Genomic DNA, 20,898 nt, shown 5'->3' with positions numbered 1-20,898 from the left:
ACTGTGAAGTTGTAAGCAAATCTACAGGCAAAGTTGTTCTGAAATGATACAGGCATGGTAACATTTATGAAGCCAAGCTTTCAACAAGTATTGATGGTTCTGCAATCTGTCTGTTGAGTAGAGTATCAATTGAAGAAAGCTGAAATTGGCACAAGAAACTCTCTCATTTAAATTTCAACAATATAAATGAACTAGTCAAGAAAGATTTTGTGAGAGGACTGCCAAAATCAGTATTTGCTCCTGATGGCCTTTGTGATTCATGTCAGAAGGCTAAACAAAGAAAATCTTCATTCAAGAGCAAGACTGAATCATCAATTCTTGAGCCTTATCACCTACTACATATAGATCTATTTGGTCCAGTGAATGTCATGTCTATTACAAAGAAGAAATATGTTATGATCATAGTGGATGAGTTCACCAGATACACATGGGTGTATTTTGCACACAAAAAGTGAAACTGCATCTATCTTGATTGATCATGTCAAGCAATTGGATAAATTGGTCAAAGATTCTGTAAAGATCATAAGAAGTGATAATGGCACTGAGTTCAAGAATTTGATCATGGAAGAGTTCTGCAAAGACCATGGAATCAAGCAGGAATTTTCTGCTCCTGGAACTCCACAGCAAAATGGAGTTGTTGAAAGAAAGAATAGAACTCTTATTGAAGCTGCACGAACTATGCTTGATGAAGCAAAGCTACCAACCTATTTTTGGGCTGAAGCTGTGCAGACTGCTTGTTTTACTCAGAATGCAGCACTCATTAACAAGCATGGAAAGACACCATATGAGATGGTGAAGAAAAAGAAGCCAAATCTGAAGTATTTTCATGTATTTGGATGCAAGTGTTTTGTTCTTAAGACTCACCCTGAACAGCTATACAAATTTGATTTAAAAGCTGATGAAGGAATTTTTGTTGGATATCCACTTTCCACAAAAGCCTTCAGAGTCTACAATTTAAGAACAAGGGTTGTCATGGAATCTATCAATGTCTCCTTTGATGATAAGAAGATTACTGGACTTGAAGATTTCAATGATCATGATCAGCTGAGATTTGAAAATGAAGACTTAAATTCTGATACTGAAAATCCTGACAGTCTAAATACTGATACTGCAAACTCTGATGGATTAAACTCTGATGTCATTGAAACTGTGGTGACTACGCCAAAGGAAGATGCACCTGTGCAGGGGGAGCATACTGAAGATACAACCACATCTTAAGAAGCATCAGAACATACAACTGGCTCTTCAAGTTCTGATTCATCAAGTTCTTATAAGCCAAGTTCTGATAGTTCTGATAACTTAAATTCTGAAGGATCCAACTCAGAGAGCATAATTTCAGGGGGAGCATCAGAAAATGTTGATGAAGACAACATGGATTATGGGGAAGCATCCAGTTCTAGAGAAAATCTTCCATCTGCAAGGAAGTGGACCAAATCACATACACCTGACTTAATTATTGGAAATCCTGATGCAGGTGTCAGAACTAGAACAGCTACTTCAAGTGAATGTCTCTATAATTCTTTTCTCTCTCAAACTGAACCAAAGAAAGTGGAAGAAGCTCTTCAAGATGCTGATTGGGTGCAAGCAATGCAGGAAGAGTTAAATGAATTTGAAAGAAACAAAGTCTGGACCCTAGTACCAAGACCAAAGAACATATTTGTTGTTGGTACAAAGTGGGTGTTCATAAACAAAACTGATAGTGATGGCATAATTACAAGGAATAAAGCAAGGCTGGTTGCAAAAGGATATTCTCAACAGGAGGGAATTGATTATGATGAAACATTTGCACCAGTTGCTAGATTGGAAGCCATAAGAATATTTTTGGCTTATGCTGCTCACAAAAATTTTACTGTCTTTCAAATGGATGTGAAAAGTGCTTTTCTCAATGAAGAGTTGGAAGAGGAAGTATATGTTGAACAACCTCCAGGCTTTGTAGATTCCAAATTTCCAAATCATGTCTACAGGCTTGATAAAGCACTTTATGGCCTTAAGCAAGCTCCACGAGCATGGTATGAGACTTTAGCTCAGTTTCTTCTGGAAAGTGGATTTAACAGAGGAACTATTGACAAAACACTGTTCTACCTCAACCATGGAAAGGACTTACTTTTGGTGCAGATATATGTTGATGATATCATTTTTGGTTCTACAAATGACAGACTTTGCAAGAAGTTTGCCAAACTGATGCAGTCAAGATATCAAAAGAGTATGATGGGGGAACTTAGCTATTTTCTGGGCCTTCAAGTCAAGCAGAATGAAGAAGCCACTTTTATTTGTCAAACCAAGTACACCAGAAATTTGCTGAAGAAATTTGGAATGCAAGATTGTTCAAGTGCATCCACTCCCATGGCCACTATAACAAAATTGGATAAGGATACTGGTATATCAGTAGATATTACTGATTACAGAGGTATGATTGGCTCACTACTCTATCTAACTGCTAGTAGACCTGATATCATGTATGCTACATGTCTTTGTGCAAGATTTCAAGAAGATCCAAGAGAACCTCACTTCACATCTCTGAAAAGAATTTTCAAGTATCTTAAGGGAACAGTTGATCTGGGATTATGGTATCCTAGAGAATCAGACTTTAAACTAATAGGTTACTCAGATGCAGATTTTGCAGGATGCAAAATTGACAGGAAAAGCACAAGTAGAAGCTGCCAATTTCTTGGAGGCAGATTGGTTTCTTGGTTTAGCAAGAAACAAAAGTCAATTTCCACATCAACTGCAGAAGTAGAGTACACTGCTGCAGGAAGTTATTGTACACAGATTCTTTGGATGAAGAATCAGTTACTGGATTATGGGTTAACATTTTTTAAAATCCCTATTTACTGTGATAATCAAAGTGTTATTGCTATGACAGGTAATCCAGTTCAACACTCAATGACAAAGCACATCTGCATTAGGTACCACTTCATAAGGGAACATGTGGATGAAGGTACAGTGGAATTGCACTTTGTTCCAACAGATCAACAACTAGCAGATATCTTCACAAAACTACTGTGTGAAGCTACTTTTACAAGATTGGTAAATGAACTTGGAATGGTTTCAGGTTCTTTCTCTAAATCTGCTTAGTTTTTGTTCTGATGCATCAGACTTTATGATCAGTATTTACAGATATTACTATCTTTGTGTATTCTATACTTAATTGAAAATTGCTTAAGTACTGATTGTTGTCTGATGTGAATTTCTAAATTCTGATAGTGATAATGTTTCTGTGATTATTCAATCCAATGAGGATAACTATGCTAGATGCTGACCTAGTAGTCTTTAATATAATAAAGATCCCATGTTTGAAGTAATTGTTTATGTGGAAATCTCTCAACACAAGCAAATTCTGATACTGAGCTTAGTTGAAGTTTACTTTGTGTATCTCATTACTAAGTCACAAACTGGAATAGTGCTTCTTATCTGTTAGGTTCTGATGTTAGTAAATCTGATGGATGTACTAAGTGCTGATAAACCTCACTTATCAAAAGAAAAAGAAAAAGAAATTAAAATCAGGTACTTCTTTGAGATCTAGAGTAAAAATGTGGAAGGAAAGACCCAAGTGCATTGCTGGTATTAAGTAATATGCATCAGAAAAGCAAAATGAATATTTTTCTTGGTGACTTTTTACACTCTATGATTACTGGAGAAATACTCTGATAATAGCATAAATTCTGATGAGCAGTCGTGACTCACTTAAACTGAGAAGCCACTGTAAAATGGAATTTCAAAAGATGCATAAAATGAGCACAAAAAAGTTGAGGTGGACTCATGCATGAACTCATTATAAAGTAGACTTCAGAATCATGACAGATTTTGAGCAAAGTTCTTAGTTATGCCTTATTTCTAAGATGTACTGAAGTGAATCAGACTTTAATCTTTATCTGATATTTAGCTTACTGCACACACATACACTCCATATGAATGATGAAAATTACTGTGGTGATAAATGTTGTTTTAGATGAACGATTAAGTGTCAGTTGCATAAATTCTGAGGACAAGTTCTGATGGAAGTTCTGATGATTAAGTTCTGAAGAAACGAAATCAGAATTTGTGTGAAGAATTACAGAAATAGGCATTCACTTTTCGAGTTAAGAAATCATGTTCTGATGACTGTTAAGTTCTGATATAAGTCTAAGTTCTGATATTAAACTCTGATTCTTTACTTGACTTATTTATGGTTAAAATATGAAACAGTCTTATTTAAAATCAGAATATGTTTGGGTGAGATATTGACAGTCAATATAATTTGGGTTAGTGGTACTCGTCTATGCACAATAATTTTTACTTGTTTCGTGTGCGCATTAAATCCTGTTTTAAACTTCCAATGGCTTTTATTATTCTCATCAGTCTAGGGAGACGAGGTAGAATTATTTCTACCTGTAACCATTCAATTTTCCTTGCGTCACTTGGTATACTATTTCCTATATAAACCAACACCTCATTCCAGCCAACACATCTCTCATTTTTTTCTCAAACTCATTTTTTTCACTCATCACAACCATGGTTCACTTTAACTTAGTTCTGAACTATGACACTTTCACTATCAATTTGAGGTATCCTGAATGCCAGCAGGAATGGCATGTCACTGCCATTCCTGATGATGCCTGGGACTCTGTTCCCCAAGAGGTCCTCACAGACCTCTTGTTCTTCTACATGGACTACCATCGCCATCTTGAGCGCCTGGAAGAGGAACGGAGAGAAGCTCTCCGACAGCAGAAGCGAATCATTCGTCTCGCTGTTCTTTTTGTTGAGAGTAGGAAGAAGAAATAATTGTAGCTATATGTTTCTCTTCACCGTCAGCTTTGTCTGGCTTCTTAGCTTAGGACTAAAGCTGTTGATGTTAGGATTTGTAGCTTCGGATAATCTTGTAATTTTAAGCATGTAATTTAAATTTCATGAAATGTATTTGCTCAATATATTAATGAAATTTTCTCTTTATGCAAGATTTTGTCTCTGAGTCGTTTGATATTCTGATAACATTTTAAATCCTGATACTAACCATATTCTGATGACCTTTTTAGCTCTGATACAAATCAAGTTCTGATTCTGACGTGGCAGTATTTGTTTACTTGGTTTATTAATGGTCATTTTCTCATTGGTCATAATTTTACAGAATATTGGTAAGGCAGTAATAAAAAAAATTAAGTGGGAACAGTTTTTAAAATTTAAAACTTAACTACCTTGATTAATGGGATTACTTGGAAAGTGGAACGGTTATTCCTTGAAAAACTGCATGTGATAAGTAATGATTACTGAATACCCGTGCCCATTAATTATCTTTTACTACTGCATGACTGACAGGCGTCTCAACGGTTACTTTTTCTACCGTGTATAAGTAAAAGAGAGAAAAGATTGTAAAATCTTTTATTTACTTTTATATTTTATCTCTCTCTTTTTACTTTTATTCTCTCTCATCTACTGACAATTTTTCATACAGACATTTTCTCAAACACCTTACAGGCAATTTTTTTCCTCACAAATTCTCATGGCACCCAAGGACATAATTTTTGATGAAGCTACGTTTGTTCCTAATAACTTCTCTGTTATTCTTAGCAAGTCAGAAGCACCCTCTGAACTTCACTTCATTCAGGACTTTCTTGCTAGTTCTGATATTGGGTATGCTCTGACTGAACCCGAAGCAGTCTCTGGTACTCAAGTACTGGAGTTCTGGAGAAGCAGTGTATATGATGATGGTGGTGCTCAAGGGTCCCCAAGTATTATTTTTTCATCTGGGAGGATGAGTATGTTGTGACATTGTCTACGGTTCGACAAGCACTGCAGCTACTTGAGAACTGTGTTTATTCTACTGTTGACGAGCCAGTTCTTCAAAACATGATGGCCAGTCTGGGATATGAAAGGACATTGGCAAAGCTGGGCCAGTTGAAGAGATCTTTCATAAGGAGGGAATGGAGTTTCTTCTTTGATTGCATAACTAAAGCTTTTACAAACAAATGTTCCAACTTTGATGCAATTCCCATATTCAGCCAACAAATCGGGTATACTCTCATAAATCGAACTGATTTTGACTATGCAAGTGTTGTTTTAGGTTTTATTGGGGACAGAAAGTATGAAGATAGATCTACTATTTATTTTGCTAGATTCTGTCAGCTTATCTATAGTTTCTGTTGTGATAATAATCCCCAAAATTATGGTGAATTAATTTCATCATTCAGAATAGCTAAAAGAACTTTTACTGACTTATTATCTATTGATAATAAGAAGGCTGTGTTAAGACCCCTCTTAATTCCTTTATCTGTCAAACAAGCCTTAATAACCTATGATCCTGTTAAGTACACTGCACTATATCCTGATGTTCAACCATCTGAACCTCATCCATCAGCACCTACCACCTCTACTCAACCACCTCAAACTTCTCCACCTCATCCATCAGAACCTACCACCTCTACTCAACCACCACAAACTTCTCAACCTCAACCTTCAGAACCTACAATGCAGCCTTCATCTTCCAAACCTAAGAGGACTAAGAAAGTACCTCAGACACAGCAGAAGAGAAGGAGATTCATTCTGCGAGATGAATCAGATGTTGAGGAACAGGTTCCTGTATCAGAACCTGTTGTTCTAGAAGCTGAGAAGGTCTCTTCTCAGGAGGATGTTGATATTGGGAGTTCTAGGCCCCTAACAAGGCTTAGAAAGTGTAATTCTGATGCCACAGCTCCTAAAGTCACCTTAAAAGGTAAAAGATTCAAAACATTGGTAAAAAGGCCTGAAGATTCTGGTAAAGGAATGGAAGCAGCAGCTAAGGAAGGGGATCAGGAATCTCTGATCTCACAAGACCCTGTTGAAGCTCACAATCCTCCTAGTGCTGATCCAGATTCTCATGCAACTCATCATTCTCCACTACATGAGCCAGAAAGTACTCACATTCCTACACCTCCAGTATCTCCAGTAAATGTTGATACCCAGGGGCCAAGTGATGAAATTGACTTACATAACTTAAAAGTGCCTCAGGTTTTGTATCTAGAAGCTCCATCAACTCAAGTCACTCCACTAACAACACCAATTCCTGATGCTGATTTTAATCCAGAATTGCCTACAACACCTTCTTTGCATCTAGATACTGAAGATCAGATTTTAGGTGAGCATCAGAATATGGATCTTGATCAGAACTTAGTTGGAGATCAGCCCTTAGAGGATGATGTTGAAGCCTCCATAGCTTCTCATACTGTTCTTTTATCAGAAGATGCTGACGAGGTTGACTCTGTAAGTTCTGATGCTGCAAATATTGATGATACTGGTAATGCTGCTACAAATTTAGATGTTGATGCAGCTGGTCCTTCTGGACATGCACCTCTACAAGCTTCTTCAAAAGCTAAGATAGTCAAAAAGTTTGTTACAGGGGAAGCACCAATACCTTGGAGTGAAACTCCTAGAGGATAGGAGTGGACTAAGGAGTGGAACACAGTTACCTTTGTTCCTTCTGACAAAATTCTTGCTGATCACTTGGCAAAAGCTGATGAGATGTTAGTCAATGATGATTTCAAGAAATAACTAAGATTTACTGCACTTAGTACAAGGCACCTTTAAGGTCAACAGTCTGTAACTCAGGCCAAGGTGGACAAGATTCAAGAAACCTTAATGCAGCAAGATACAGTTGTCAAGTTGGACAAGAAAAGGTTTTTCAAACCTTCCTTTGACAAAATTACCAACATTGAGAAAACTCAAGAGAAACAACAGTTTCATATTGATGAAATTTTGAAAAATCAAGCTTCTCAGCAATCTCAACTCAATGAGATTCAATCCTCAGTGGAATTGCTTCTCTCTCTTCTTTTACATGCTGATGCCAAAAAAGGGGAGAAAGTAATTAAGTCCAAATGCAAATCTGATAAGACACTGAAGAAAGAGGATGATGGTAATGACCCGGGAAACTCTGGAATGGGTGGAGGTCATGATCAAGGTGGAAGTCTCTCATCAAGTAAAGCTGGAACTACAAGTCATAGAACAAGTTCTGATACTGGGAGAAGAATAACTTCTGATACTGGTAAAAGGATAAGTTTTGATGAATTTTTGGAACTTGATGAAGAAATTTCAAGACAGTTATTTCTGGAAAAAAATCCAGGAATGGACTTTGAGAGTCTAATGGAAGAAGAAGCTAGACTTAAGTTAGAAAAAGTCAACTCCAAATCTGAAGCTTCTGTTGTTAAAAAGAAACTTCCTACGGCTAAAGACATTGTGATAAAAGAAAGGATAAAATATGTGGCAACTAAAGCCAAATCACAATTACAGATAGATCCAAGGTCCAAGGGCAAAGAAAAAGTTGGTGAACCTGTAAAGGTTTATTTGCCTCCTATGGATGAAGAAATTTCTGATGAAGATGTTAATCTTACTTTGACTTCAAGGAAGATTTCTAAGACAACCTCTGACATGGCTCAAGTTATTCAGAGTCAAGATATAGTTAGTTTTGATATAACAATGAAGCAAGCAACCTCTGACATAGCTCAAGTTGGCTTGATATCAGAAGATAAGTCAAAGGAAACCTCTGACATTGCTCATGTTAAATCCTCAAAGTTACTCCTACCAGGATTCACTAAAGCCAAACAGACTCAACCTTTGAAGACTGCAGCAAGTGATTTTGAAGCAAGAGTGATTACTGGAAAGGAAGCAAGAGATAAATATGGATTGGGTAGTGCTGATGAAAGAAGAGTGCAGAACACAACCAATGATCCAACTTCCTTAAGTGAACCAGGTATTGGAGCAACTCCGGAAAGATTGAATCAACTAGAGATGGTTTACCATACCTTCTTGAAAGAACACATCTTGCTATATTTCATGACAGATGGAAGGGTTTATCACATAAGGGAAAATGCTATACCACTGAAGTATTTTGAGGAATTAGAACATGTTTTATTCTTACTTCAAGTGAAGGACAGATTAACAGAAAGTGCAGCAAATTATTTGAAGACTCAAATTCAGAGACAGAAAAGGCTTTATTCTGTAAAGTGTAATAGCACATAATATCCCAAGTACAAGGATCACAAGGGTGATATTGTTGATATGAAGCATAATACTGCAAAGATTAGAACATATATTGGTATTAAGGGAATTGAATTCAATCTAGAGTCTGACAAAGCCTATGTCATAAGACTAGATCAGGAGTTGAGAAAAGCAAAAATTAATGATCTCAGATATGCTATCTTCCAAACTGGTGAAGATACTGCAGAGCATAAAGATGCTAAAAGGAGGATGATTGATGAACTCAGATATGCTGAGAGATGTTTGTTAAAGAACTATCTCAGAACAACTCCTGACATCGAAGAGATCAGAAAGTGAAGTCAAGTCAAGATCTACAACTGCTCAAATTCTGATATGTATACAGACTGAAGTTGTTATCAGAAGTTAAAGATGGTAAAGCTTTAAGGACTGTAAGTTGTAGTTATCTAGTCGAATTCTCATGCATTTGTACTTAATGTTTTTGACATCATCAAATATCTGTTAAACTTGTATATTATGCTAATTTACAAGTTGGGGGAGATTGTTAGATATATTTGATAATGTCATGTCTAATATGATTTATGTTTAGTTTTCAGATCTTACTTAAACAGGACAAATCAGTACTTAACTGAAATCAGCACTTATACTGAAGTCAGAACTTAAGTTATCAGTACTTAAGGTTCAGGAGATATTTATCAGGAGATAATATCAGGACTTAAAGGAAACTTTCAGATAAGGAAGGCGGCTGATTGAAAGGAAAGAAGATCAAGACAAACGTAAGAAGAGATATGCATGAAGAAGGAATTCTATGAAGAATGGAATACTTGGAAGAAAAGATATTTGATTGATATATTTTAGTGTACACAAGATGACTATGATGACCTCAAGTCTAAGGATACTTGTACAACTATCACTATGTGAACAACTACTGACACGTGAGTGAACTCCATCAGTTGTTCAGCTGTGTGAGTCATGTTCAGTGAACTTATTCTATAATAAGTACCTGCATACTAGCTTTAGTGTCACCACACAAATGTCTATGAGAACAGACAGCCTTCTTAATGAAGCAAGCATGGTATGTACCGATCTTTGCGGACTATTAATTACCATTTAGTAATCCTACGACCAGGAACTATTTAAGTTTAGAGTTATCATCTTTTAGGTCTCATTATTATGATCTCATCACAATCCATAAAAAGCTTTACTCTAAACTGTGGTATATCTTATTTAAACACTTAAAATAGATAGAGCCCGCAATAAAAATAAAACAAGTCTTTTATTAATATCAATGAAATCAAAACAGATTACATAAAAGTTATTCCTAAATCCTCATACATGATTGGACTTAGGACACATCTCTTTCATTAAGAATCCTTGGAGGTCTGTTAGTTATGTCATGAGGGATTTTGTTGTTATTTTGGTATTGCTGACGATGGCATTGCACTCTGAGCATTACGTAATTTTGTAAAATATTACAAAGGTGAGTTCCTGCAGGAGAATCCGCCACAGAACTCACCATCAGAACCATGGAAATATTGAGAAGGATGAATCTTGGGTTCCTGTAAAGTTTCTTCACTCTCATACACATAACTCAAGAATTGTTTTTTCACAGTTCCTTATAATAAAATGTGCATCAATGTTTTTTATTTTGGTTTCAGCTACCAGAAAAGATATACAAAAGTCTGTCAGTCCACATTAAACTTCTGAGATTCAAGATTTCTTTTCCCATATTTGCATATCTTTATATCTGGTGAGAAATCATCTCTGTTTTGATAGAAGCTAACATATGTCTCTAAGTTCTGAGAATATAAAAGCTCATAATTTGTACGTATAATCTGCATAAATAACATATCAACAATATTCCAGGGAAGAAAGGTTCACAGTTCAACCCATATAGTGATATATTTCACCTGAGTGAGAAGAATTTGGTGGTAACGTCGACATTGTGTTGAACTGCAATGCTAGCTTTCCTTGGCTACATGGCTAATACATTTGGCTAGGACTGCTGCAGTTAATACTATTAAATTGCAGTGATATTGCACCTTATATCATGTATCATGCAAAGAAGTGCTGATACAATTGGCAATGATGGAGGAAGCTAATGCTAGAGGAATGAATTGAAGTTTAACTGTATTTCCATATTTCAGTGTTAGTGTAGGTGATTTTTGCTAATTTGTAGTGATGGAGGAAGTTAATGCTAGGTGATTTTTGCTAATTTGTAGTCTGTTGCTTAGTGAGCTTCAATTTTCTAAATTATGACCAAGTAATGTAAGATTGTAATAGTAAAGTAAATAGTGAGTGTGTTCTTCTTTAGTATATTTGGTCCAAGAGTATGTGAGACTACATGCTATGTTTAATAATTGTATTAGTATCTTCTTAGTGAGTGTGTTCAATTTTAATATATCAACTGACTTTATAAAAAAAGAATGTTTTTATAGTTACAGAAATTGCAAAGTATATAAATAATAAATTTAGTACAAGTTGATTCATTTTTACATTTTATTGAAAAAATCAGATTAAAAAGTATCATAGTATATAAATAATAAATTTAGTTTATATGCATACTTTTTATTATATTTAACTAATAAAATTATTAAGTTCATTCAAATTATTTACAAAAAAATATTAGGAAGATAAAAGTGCAATATTAAACTATGCAAAGTTTGGATAAATTATGTAACCTTATGTAATATTGATTTTGAGGTCAATTATCTTTTGATATTAAAATCTCAAATATTGAATGAATTAATGAAAATCTCAAAAAAAATTAAAAAAGAGATAGTGTGATATTTATGTGATATTTTTATGCATTTCAAAATATATGCATACACAGTTTATATTTTCAAAAAAATTATATTTATCTGCATTTCAAAATCATTGTTATATTTTATGTAATTTTTAATTTTTTTTACAGCAAATTATGTCGAGAAAAGAAATATTTTAATTTTATAATATTTTTTCTAAGTATTAATTTTATAATACTTAAAATAGGAGGTGTCAATGTTAGGTGAATATAAGTAATATTAAATTGAATTTTTAATTAAAAAAATCTGTTAGAAAAATAATTTTAATGCACTAATGTTTACTTTTGTAAATTGTATACATCAAATATAACATAATGGTTGTCAATTAACATATTTTAAAATAACTTATGTAGAGTGTTTATATATATATATATATATATATTCAAAGTTTAAAGTGTGAGGTGTTGTGATGGCGAGTAATATTGAACTAAATTGTATATCAAAATTCAGCTATTTTGATATACTTTTCATTTGTCTATAGTATATATTTACCTTTTGACAATTAATGTAATTTATATAATTTTAAATTTTTTTACATCAAACTGTGTCGAGAAAATAAATATTTTGTTTTATTATTTTTTTTGAATAATTAATTTTTTAATGTTTAAAATTGGAGGTGTGAGTTTAAGGTGGCTATCAGTAATATTAAAATGATTTTTTAACAAAAGGTTTTTGTTGCAAAATAATTTTTTATGCACTAATATATATATTTTTGCAAATTGTATACATCAAATATAATATAATAGTTGTCAAATAACATATTTTAAAATAACTTATGTAAAGTATATATATTTATTTTTTCAAAGTTTAAAGTGCGAGGCCGGATGATATTGAACTAAATTGTATGTTATTTTGAATATAACTATATAATTTTTATTTGTATATATTTACCTTTTGACAATTAATGTAATTTTTGTAATTTTAAAATATTTTAATTTTATTATCTTTTTTTTTGAAGAATTAATTTTATAATGTTTAAAATTGGAAGTGTCAGTTAAAGGTGGATATCAGTAATATTAAAATAATATTTTAATAAAAAAAATTCGTTGTAAAATAATTTTAATGCACTAATGTTTTACTTTTGCAAATTGTATACAAATTGTATACATCAAATATAACATAGTGATTTTCAATTAACATATTTTAAAATAACTTATTTCAAAGTTTAAAGTGTCATGTGGGACACCGAGTAATGTTGAACTAATTGATATGTTTAACAATTGTATTATTGTTTTCTTTGAACTATCAGGCTTGAACTATCAGGCTTGTTGTGTTCTATTTTAATATATTAATTGACTTTGTAAAAAAAGAACTTATAGAAATTGCATAGTATATAAATAATAAATTTAGTAAAAATTTATATATTTTTACATTTTATTGAAAAAATCAGATTAAATAGTATCATAGTATATAAATAATAAATTTAGTTTATATGAATACTTTTTATTGTATTTAACTAATAAAATTATTAAGTTCATTCAAATTATTTATAAAACAATATTGGATAGATAAAAGTGCAATAGTAAACTATGAAAAGTTTGGATAAATTATGTAACCCTATGTAATATTGATTTTGAGGTCAATTATCTTTTGATATAAATATTGAATGAATTAATGAAAATCTCCAAAAATTTAAAAAAGAGATAGTGTGATATTTATATAATATTTTTATGCATTTCAAAATATATGCATACACAGTTTACATTTTCGAAAAATTATATTTATCTGCATTTCAAAATTATTATTATATATTATATAATTTTAAAGTTTTTACCGAAAACTATGTCGCGAAAAAAAATATTTTAATTTTATAATATATTTTTCAATAATTAATTTTATAATGCTTAAAATAGGAGGCGTTAAGGTGGATATCAGTAATATTAAAATGAATTTTTTATAAAAAAAAAATTGTTAGAAAATAATTTTAATGTACTAATGTTTGCTTTTGTAAATTGTATACATTATAAGTTGTCAATTAACATATTTTAAAATAACTTATATAGAGTATTTATATTTTTTTCAAAGTTTAAAGTGTGAGGTGTCGCCTAACGTGATGGCGGGTAATACTGAACTAAATTTTATATCAAAATTTAGCTATTATTTTGAATATTTTAATTTTATTATCTTTTTTTTGAAGAATTCATTTTATAATGTTTAAAATTGGAAGTGTCACTTTAAGGTGACTATCAGTAATATTAAAATGTTGAAGAATCAAAATTTGTGTCGACGGGTTTTTCAACCATCCTTATATTACTTCTATGTCATCTGTGTCGTTTTCAAACCTGATTAGCATTTGATAACGTCATATTTTTTGTTAGAGCTCTCATCTCCCTTTATAATCTAACTAAAGTAGGTTATAAGGTTAATATCTAAAATAAGTGCATTACTGTATCTGTTTATGTAGATATTTGGTTATTGTTGCAATTTCGTCAATATTATTTTGTGTATGATGTCCATGCACGGGTAATCTTAGATTTATGTGAAAAGTTTAAACATGGTATCGGTTTTAAGCATGTTGAAGGGGATTTTGACTAACAACAAGAAAATGGTTATCAAAACAACTTGATAATCATCACATGCTGCTCAAACATAGGGGAGTAAAAAAATGTGGTATCACTGATACACATACTACATTATTTTCTTATTACTTATTCTTCTATTTCTTTTTATTTTGACATTATTAGTGGCAAGTTTAAATACAACATATCTTATAAATATTCCAGAATTTAATTTTTTTAAGGGGAACTAATGAATATGCTTTCTATCCGGGTGATTATGCTATCGATGTGCGCATTTTTATACCTATATCACTTTCATCACCCTCAAATGCAAGTTACATGTGACCGGTTATATTGTTACATTTCTTACCGTGTTAGACACGATATTCATGAAACAAGTTTTCTAAACTCTCAATCATATTCTTTGGATTACAATTGACAGAGAATATTGTGGATACACAAACTCTCAGTCAATTAATCAATGAAAATAGTGAATATCTGTTTAAAAGTTGAAAATATTATGCAACTCTACCATAATCAACTTCATTTAATTGTACTATATATTCACATGCTTGGGCTCTCAACCTATACTCAAACATCAGAAGAACATAATAGAGATACACATTCTTGATTTTCTCAAATATAAATTGAAGTTTTATATTGATTTATTAAGTTTCTCCTCTTCTTGCATTCAGATATGAACAACCATCAGCATTTTTCCGCTTTGGATGCTACTCAAGTAGCTTGGAAATTGAAGGTTCGAGTGACAAGAATGTGGATATCAAGGAATAACCATGGGGAGGCAATCAGGCATAATCTTATTTTGTTGGACTGTGAGGTGTGATTTAATTATATTAGTTGCATTCGAACCATTGTTCATATCTCTTGGCGCATATTCTGCATATTAACATCCTAATTTTAATCCCGATGATGAGAAATCCTGATTTCTTCTGCAACAAGATATGATCAAGATCATGATATGTTCCTATATTTCTCCTTCATCAGGATATGAATCAGGGTTTGTTAGCATCAGGATTAGAATCATCATGTGATTACAATCTTAACTTTCAATTAGATTCTCCATGATTACAATTCACAGAGAATATTATGGCTACACAAATTCTCAGTCAATTAATCAATGAAATAAATGCATATCTGTTTAAAAGTTAAAAAGATTATGCAACTCTACCATAATCAATTTAGTTTAACCGTACTATATATTCACATGTTTGGGCTCTCAACCTATACTCAAACATCAAAAGAAGGTAATAGAGGTACACATTTTTTATTTTGTCAAATATACATTGAAGTTTCATAGTAATTTATTAAACTTCTCCTCTTCTTGCATTCAGATATGGACGACCATCAGCATTTGTCCGCTCTGGATGTTACTCAAGTAGCTTGGACATTGAAGGTTCGAGCGAACAATCCCATTTCTCACATCTATTGGAGCATACTCTATATATTAACATCCTGATTCTAATCTTGATGCTGAGAAATCCTGATTTCTTATGCAACAAGATATGAATCAGGGTTTGTCAGTATCAGGATTAGAATAAGGATGTGATTACAATCTTAACTCTCAATTATATTCTCCATGATTACAATTCACATAGAATATTATGGCAAATTCAGCAGTAGGATTAGAATCAGGATGTGAATACGAATAGTATATTATTTCATATCTATGTTTTTAGTTAACTTTTTTAATAACATTTGCAGAACACACATATGCTTGCAATCTTGCCATTAGCTATTTGCAATCAATTTGTGATTTCCATGACATCTACTGTTTAAGAGACTTTTTTTTTATCGTAGGTAACCCGCAGCAAATCTTTTAGAAAACTGGAGAATCATTTTGCAAATTATAGAGCATTGATATGGATATGTGCTGATAAAAAAAATATTTTAATTGTATAATGTTTAAACGACGAGGCGTCGCAATAATATTAAAATACTTTTGAATAAAAATTTCCTTTAACAGAATAATGACTTTTATTTTAATGCACTAATTTATATATTTTGTATATTTATTCAGGTAAAACATTATGGTTTTCAATTCAACAGTTTTAAAATAACTTATATTAGTATTTATATCTTTTGATTTTCAAAATTTTAAACTGCGAGCTGTCGCCGTAAGGCGACGCCGAGTAATATTGCACTATTTTTTTATATTTAAGTTATATATATAGTAATACAGTTAGAGAGTAATTGTCAAAAATTGATTTCAAATTCACATGTGTAAGCAATATATGTAGAAATGTAACATTGTAGTTTTCAATTCAACTGTTTTAAAATAACTTATATTGAGTACTTTCATTTTTTAATTTTCCAAATTTTAAACTAGGAGGTGTCGTCGTAAGGCGATGCCGAGTAATATAGAACTAATTTTTTTATATTTAAGTTATATATATTGAAATACAGTTAGAGAGTAATTGACACAAATTAATTTCAAATTCATATGTTTAAGCAATATATATAGAAATGTAACATTGCAGTTTTCAATTCAACGGTTTTAAAATAACTCATATTAACTATTTACATTTTTTTAATTTTTCAAATTTTAAACTGCGAGGGGTCGCCGTAAGGCGACGCCGAGTAATATTGAACTAATTTTTTATATTTGAAATTTATATACAGAAATACAGTTAGAGGAGTAATTGACAAAAATTGATTTCGAGTTCACATGTTTAAGCAATATATGTAGAAAAACATATATGTGGAAATTAACTTTAATAGATTTTTTTAATCTCATTATACAAATATAATCCACTGTTAACTTTCATTATTGAAGTAGACACCATTGTATAATGCTATACAAAATTGAAATATCTGATTAGTAATGTTTAGATAGTAATAAAAATCAACCAAGTTTTTCTATATGTCAAATCTATTCACATACTGTGTACCAATCTAGTGCAAAGTTTAAGCAGGAACAAGATTGATAAAAATATTCTCATACTTTAAAGAATCCTCATGGTGTACTATTTATGTTATGTAATATTTACTGAATTTTTTTAAAAAATATTTAATTAAAAAAATATTTACTCAATTTTGTTGTACAAATTATTAAAATATTCACTACTAAAAAAGGTAAAAGAGAAATGTTAAAATATGAGTTAAAAGACTTTTAATTAATTAAAATGTGAGAGAAAAAAAACTAAATTAAAATAATGAGATTTAACGTTAAACTATAATATCAATTTTATATTTCAAAATAAACGGAACCTAAATAACTGTAATAAATAAATTAAATTAAACTAGAAGATAACCGTTTATGTTATAAAAATTACAAACTTCGTGAAAAAAAATTCAAAATTGAAGAAATTTGGAGCGCGCGTAGCGTGGGAAAAAAGTCCCTAGTATAATAGCAATAGATGTAAATATATGTATGTATTAATATGTAGAGTTTGTTTTAGGTTGCAACTAGGCGGACGGGGATACTTTTATCTAATAGCTACAAAATCAACAAATATAGAAGAAACGTTTATAGTTTTAACTAATAACTACACAATCAACATATATATACAGAATCAACAAATATAGAAGATCAGATAGAATTTAGAAAAAAAAAGATCGGACTTTTAGCTGATGACTACATAATCAACAAATATAGAAAATCGGATAGAATCTGACAAAGAAAAGACCGAATAGAACATACATAAAATTATTGCTACCAAGTATTATGGTTGGATCATAATGGTACTTGAAATTTTAATCTAACATGTGATTAAATCTAACATGTGATCATGGTCGGAGATATTCTTAAAGAATATAAATCGAAAAATGCTTGAAAAGTGAATATAAATACAAATTCGAAATATTGAATTAGATAAATTAAATTAAAGTAATAGAAAATAATCATATTAGCGTTAAACCTAATTTCTCCCGTTAATTTATGTTAGAGATAACTTTTAATAGATAAATTTAAGAAGATAATATATAAACCATTCTTCATGATTTTTTTAATAAAGTATCATCTTGCAAGTCCCGCTCATACCTTGTGCAGTTGTACAGCAAAGTTATGACAAAATGTTGATATCTGTCTCTAAACTCGTGGCAAATATATTTGAAAAATTCATAGTACAAACCAATTGCAATAAAATTAGTGAAAATTTTCTATCAGAAAATAGTGTGATTGACCGAAAAGTGAAGGCGGCCTGAAGGATTTAGGCTGGGGTAGCTTTCATATCTAATTGGTGGCCAACCAAGGAGCCCACCAAATCACTAATAAACACAATTGAGATTATTAAAACAAAAGTCTACACAATTCGAAATGCCAATCCAGCCGTGACTCACGACCTTATCAACCCCCCCCCCCCGGTCAATTTGCAGAAGACTTTTGACTAAAAAACAAATATAAAAGGAGGATGCAATTTTGACAATAATATGTTAATAACTTGGTTTATACACCACATTCTTCTTTAACCAAAGCAAACTTAGGATACAAGTATGTTTTTACATTGCACTTGTACATTGTGTAGGAGCCAAAACTTGGAATGTATAATTGGTGAAAATATACTGGAATGTGACTTGGAACATTCCATTTTTTGTTCTTGGTGAGATTAGTGAAGATGTACGAGCAGAATTTGCTAATATAATTTAACTTATTAAATGAAACCTATCAAGTACGTTTCATTTCCGAGTAAGATAAAAAATATAACAAATTTACGCCTTACTCCCAATTTTTTATAAAGAAAGTAAATAAAATAGTCTCACTTTTATTACGCTCCTAAATTGTTAACAAAACGAAAATAAGTGTAGGTGAACGCAAATTCAACATATTTTTACTTCAAAAATGAGATTAAATTATTTTACCTATTTGTCACTTCCTTATGGGAGAATTTACCAAAATCCGTTTATCCAACAAACTCGTAAAAATTTATTATGACAAATAAATTTCAATTTTCAGCATTCGAATTATGACTACTAGTGTGTTCTTTAGTACTATCACAAATGTTTAAGAATGGATCATTTGACATACTTTGTATACATATTATACAAACATAGATCAGGGAGATCTAGAACTGTTACAATTGGAAGAAGCGCCAACCCTGCATCACTCATCTATCCTGTACTGTAGTTTGTTGTAATGTATCTCTCAATCACTGCTAATAATATTTCAAAAAACTCCTATAAATATACACGCTATAATGGTACATGCTATAGTAACATGGGAATAGTCTAAATAGATAACTTATACCGGGTTGTATCGGTGTATAGTCAGAGTAGAAAATCGTGAAACAGGTCAAACTCGGCAAAATCTGGGTCCTCGACATGAGTCTTGGAGTAGGTCCTGGAAAGCATATTATCGGTCAAGCAGAAAGGGACTAGCTGGTCCTCAATCCGAAATCCAAAGGCATCAACATCCCCGTAGCCAAACGGCGTTAGGTCTTCGTCGTCGTCGTTACAGGGAAGGACTGATGTTGGGGACAAAGCACCAGCAGTGAACGGAAGCACATCATGATCAGCTGCACTAGTTGTAGATTCTTTAACCATCTTTTTCTCTTCATCATCAGGAGAAGTAATAATTATTTCAGGGGGCGGAGGGAAATTAGTGATGGCAGCAGGACCCTTGAGTTTGAGGGCAGCTGTGTCGTAAACAGACGCGGCTTCTTCAGGGGTATCGTAAGTACCCAGCCAAAGCCTTTTTCTCTTGACAGGATCACGAATCTCAGCAGCATACCTTCCCCAGGGGCGCTGCCTCACGCCCCTGTACTTTCTCTGCGGACGAGCAGGAGGAGGATCAGGTAATCTATTAGATACCTCCTCCTCCTGCTGCTGTTGTTCTCGCCTCCTTGTACTATTAGTATTTGTACTCGTAGTAACAGTAGGAGTGAAGTTGATCTCCAGCACTTGTCTTTTAACCACCCTTCTCTTCTTCCTGTTTCTCTTATCGAGGACTGTAGTATTGTAAACATGATCATCGTTTTCATCCGATGAACAATCAGTAGCATCAGCATCGACAAGGATGATTCTTAGGATCCGACGGTGGGAGGCGGAGGAGTGGTTCTTGCTAGTGCGGCTGATCACACGATCACAGAACTCGACCACGTCAGTCTCCACCATATCCCTCCGTATGTAGGTTACAGCTGGATCACATAGAAAATACAGCCAGCTTTCTACTAAATATATAGGCAAAATATTGAAAGAAGACTTGTCAAAAAAAAAGATCTAATTATTTTAGTAACCACTATCCTTGATATTTATAAGATCACTTGTTGAGGATGACTCCAAAAAAAAGAGAAGAAGAAGCAACAGTGTGAGTGTAAAAAAGAGTCCCCACACCTGTTTCGTGGTAAATATAGAGTGGAATGAAGGACGTATGCAGGCTGCATCAGCACATAAAATTACCTGCACCCCTTGACCTAAAGACGGACTCCTTCCCACAAATTCATTTACTTTCTTGACTTTTCTACTTCCCTACCCACACTCCCGCGGCGGCCTTGCCCCCTGTCTTTTTCGATGGCCCTTACGTTATGGCCTTGTTTTATTCTAGAATTCAATCAAGAGGAGCATGATTGGATCGTCTTAATTTTAAATATCTACTCTTTGCTCATATTCGACTCGAATTCGAATATAAATATTCGTACATTATTTGGTTCGACTCTATTATATATCAAATTACTCGTTTTTATATATTCGGATCCGAATTC

The 20,898-nt window shown here is 32.5% G+C and overlaps 1 protein-coding gene across 1 annotated transcript; it reads right to left on the bottom strand.

Annotated features, from left to right (window-relative positions):
* Nucleotides 1-19,201: 19,201 nt before the first annotated feature.
* On the bottom strand, nucleotides 19,202-20,435 carry LOC141707584 (pathogenesis-related genes transcriptional activator PTI6-like). The gene has a single exon (XM_074510814.1). It carries the CDS (start codon nucleotides 20,309-20,311, stop codon nucleotides 19,466-19,468), a length of 846 nt encoding a protein of 281 aa, XP_074366915.1. The 5' UTR covers nucleotides 20,312-20,435; the 3' UTR covers nucleotides 19,202-19,465.
* Nucleotides 20,436-20,898: the final 463 nt, after the last annotated feature.

Source organism: Apium graveolens, chromosome 2 (genome assembly GCF_009905375.1).
Source record: "Apium graveolens cultivar Ventura chromosome 2, ASM990537v1, whole genome shotgun sequence".
NCBI classification, from domain to species: Eukaryota; Viridiplantae; Streptophyta; class Magnoliopsida; order Apiales; family Apiaceae; genus Apium; species Apium graveolens.
This window is presented reverse-complemented; position numbering and strand designations above follow the sequence as displayed.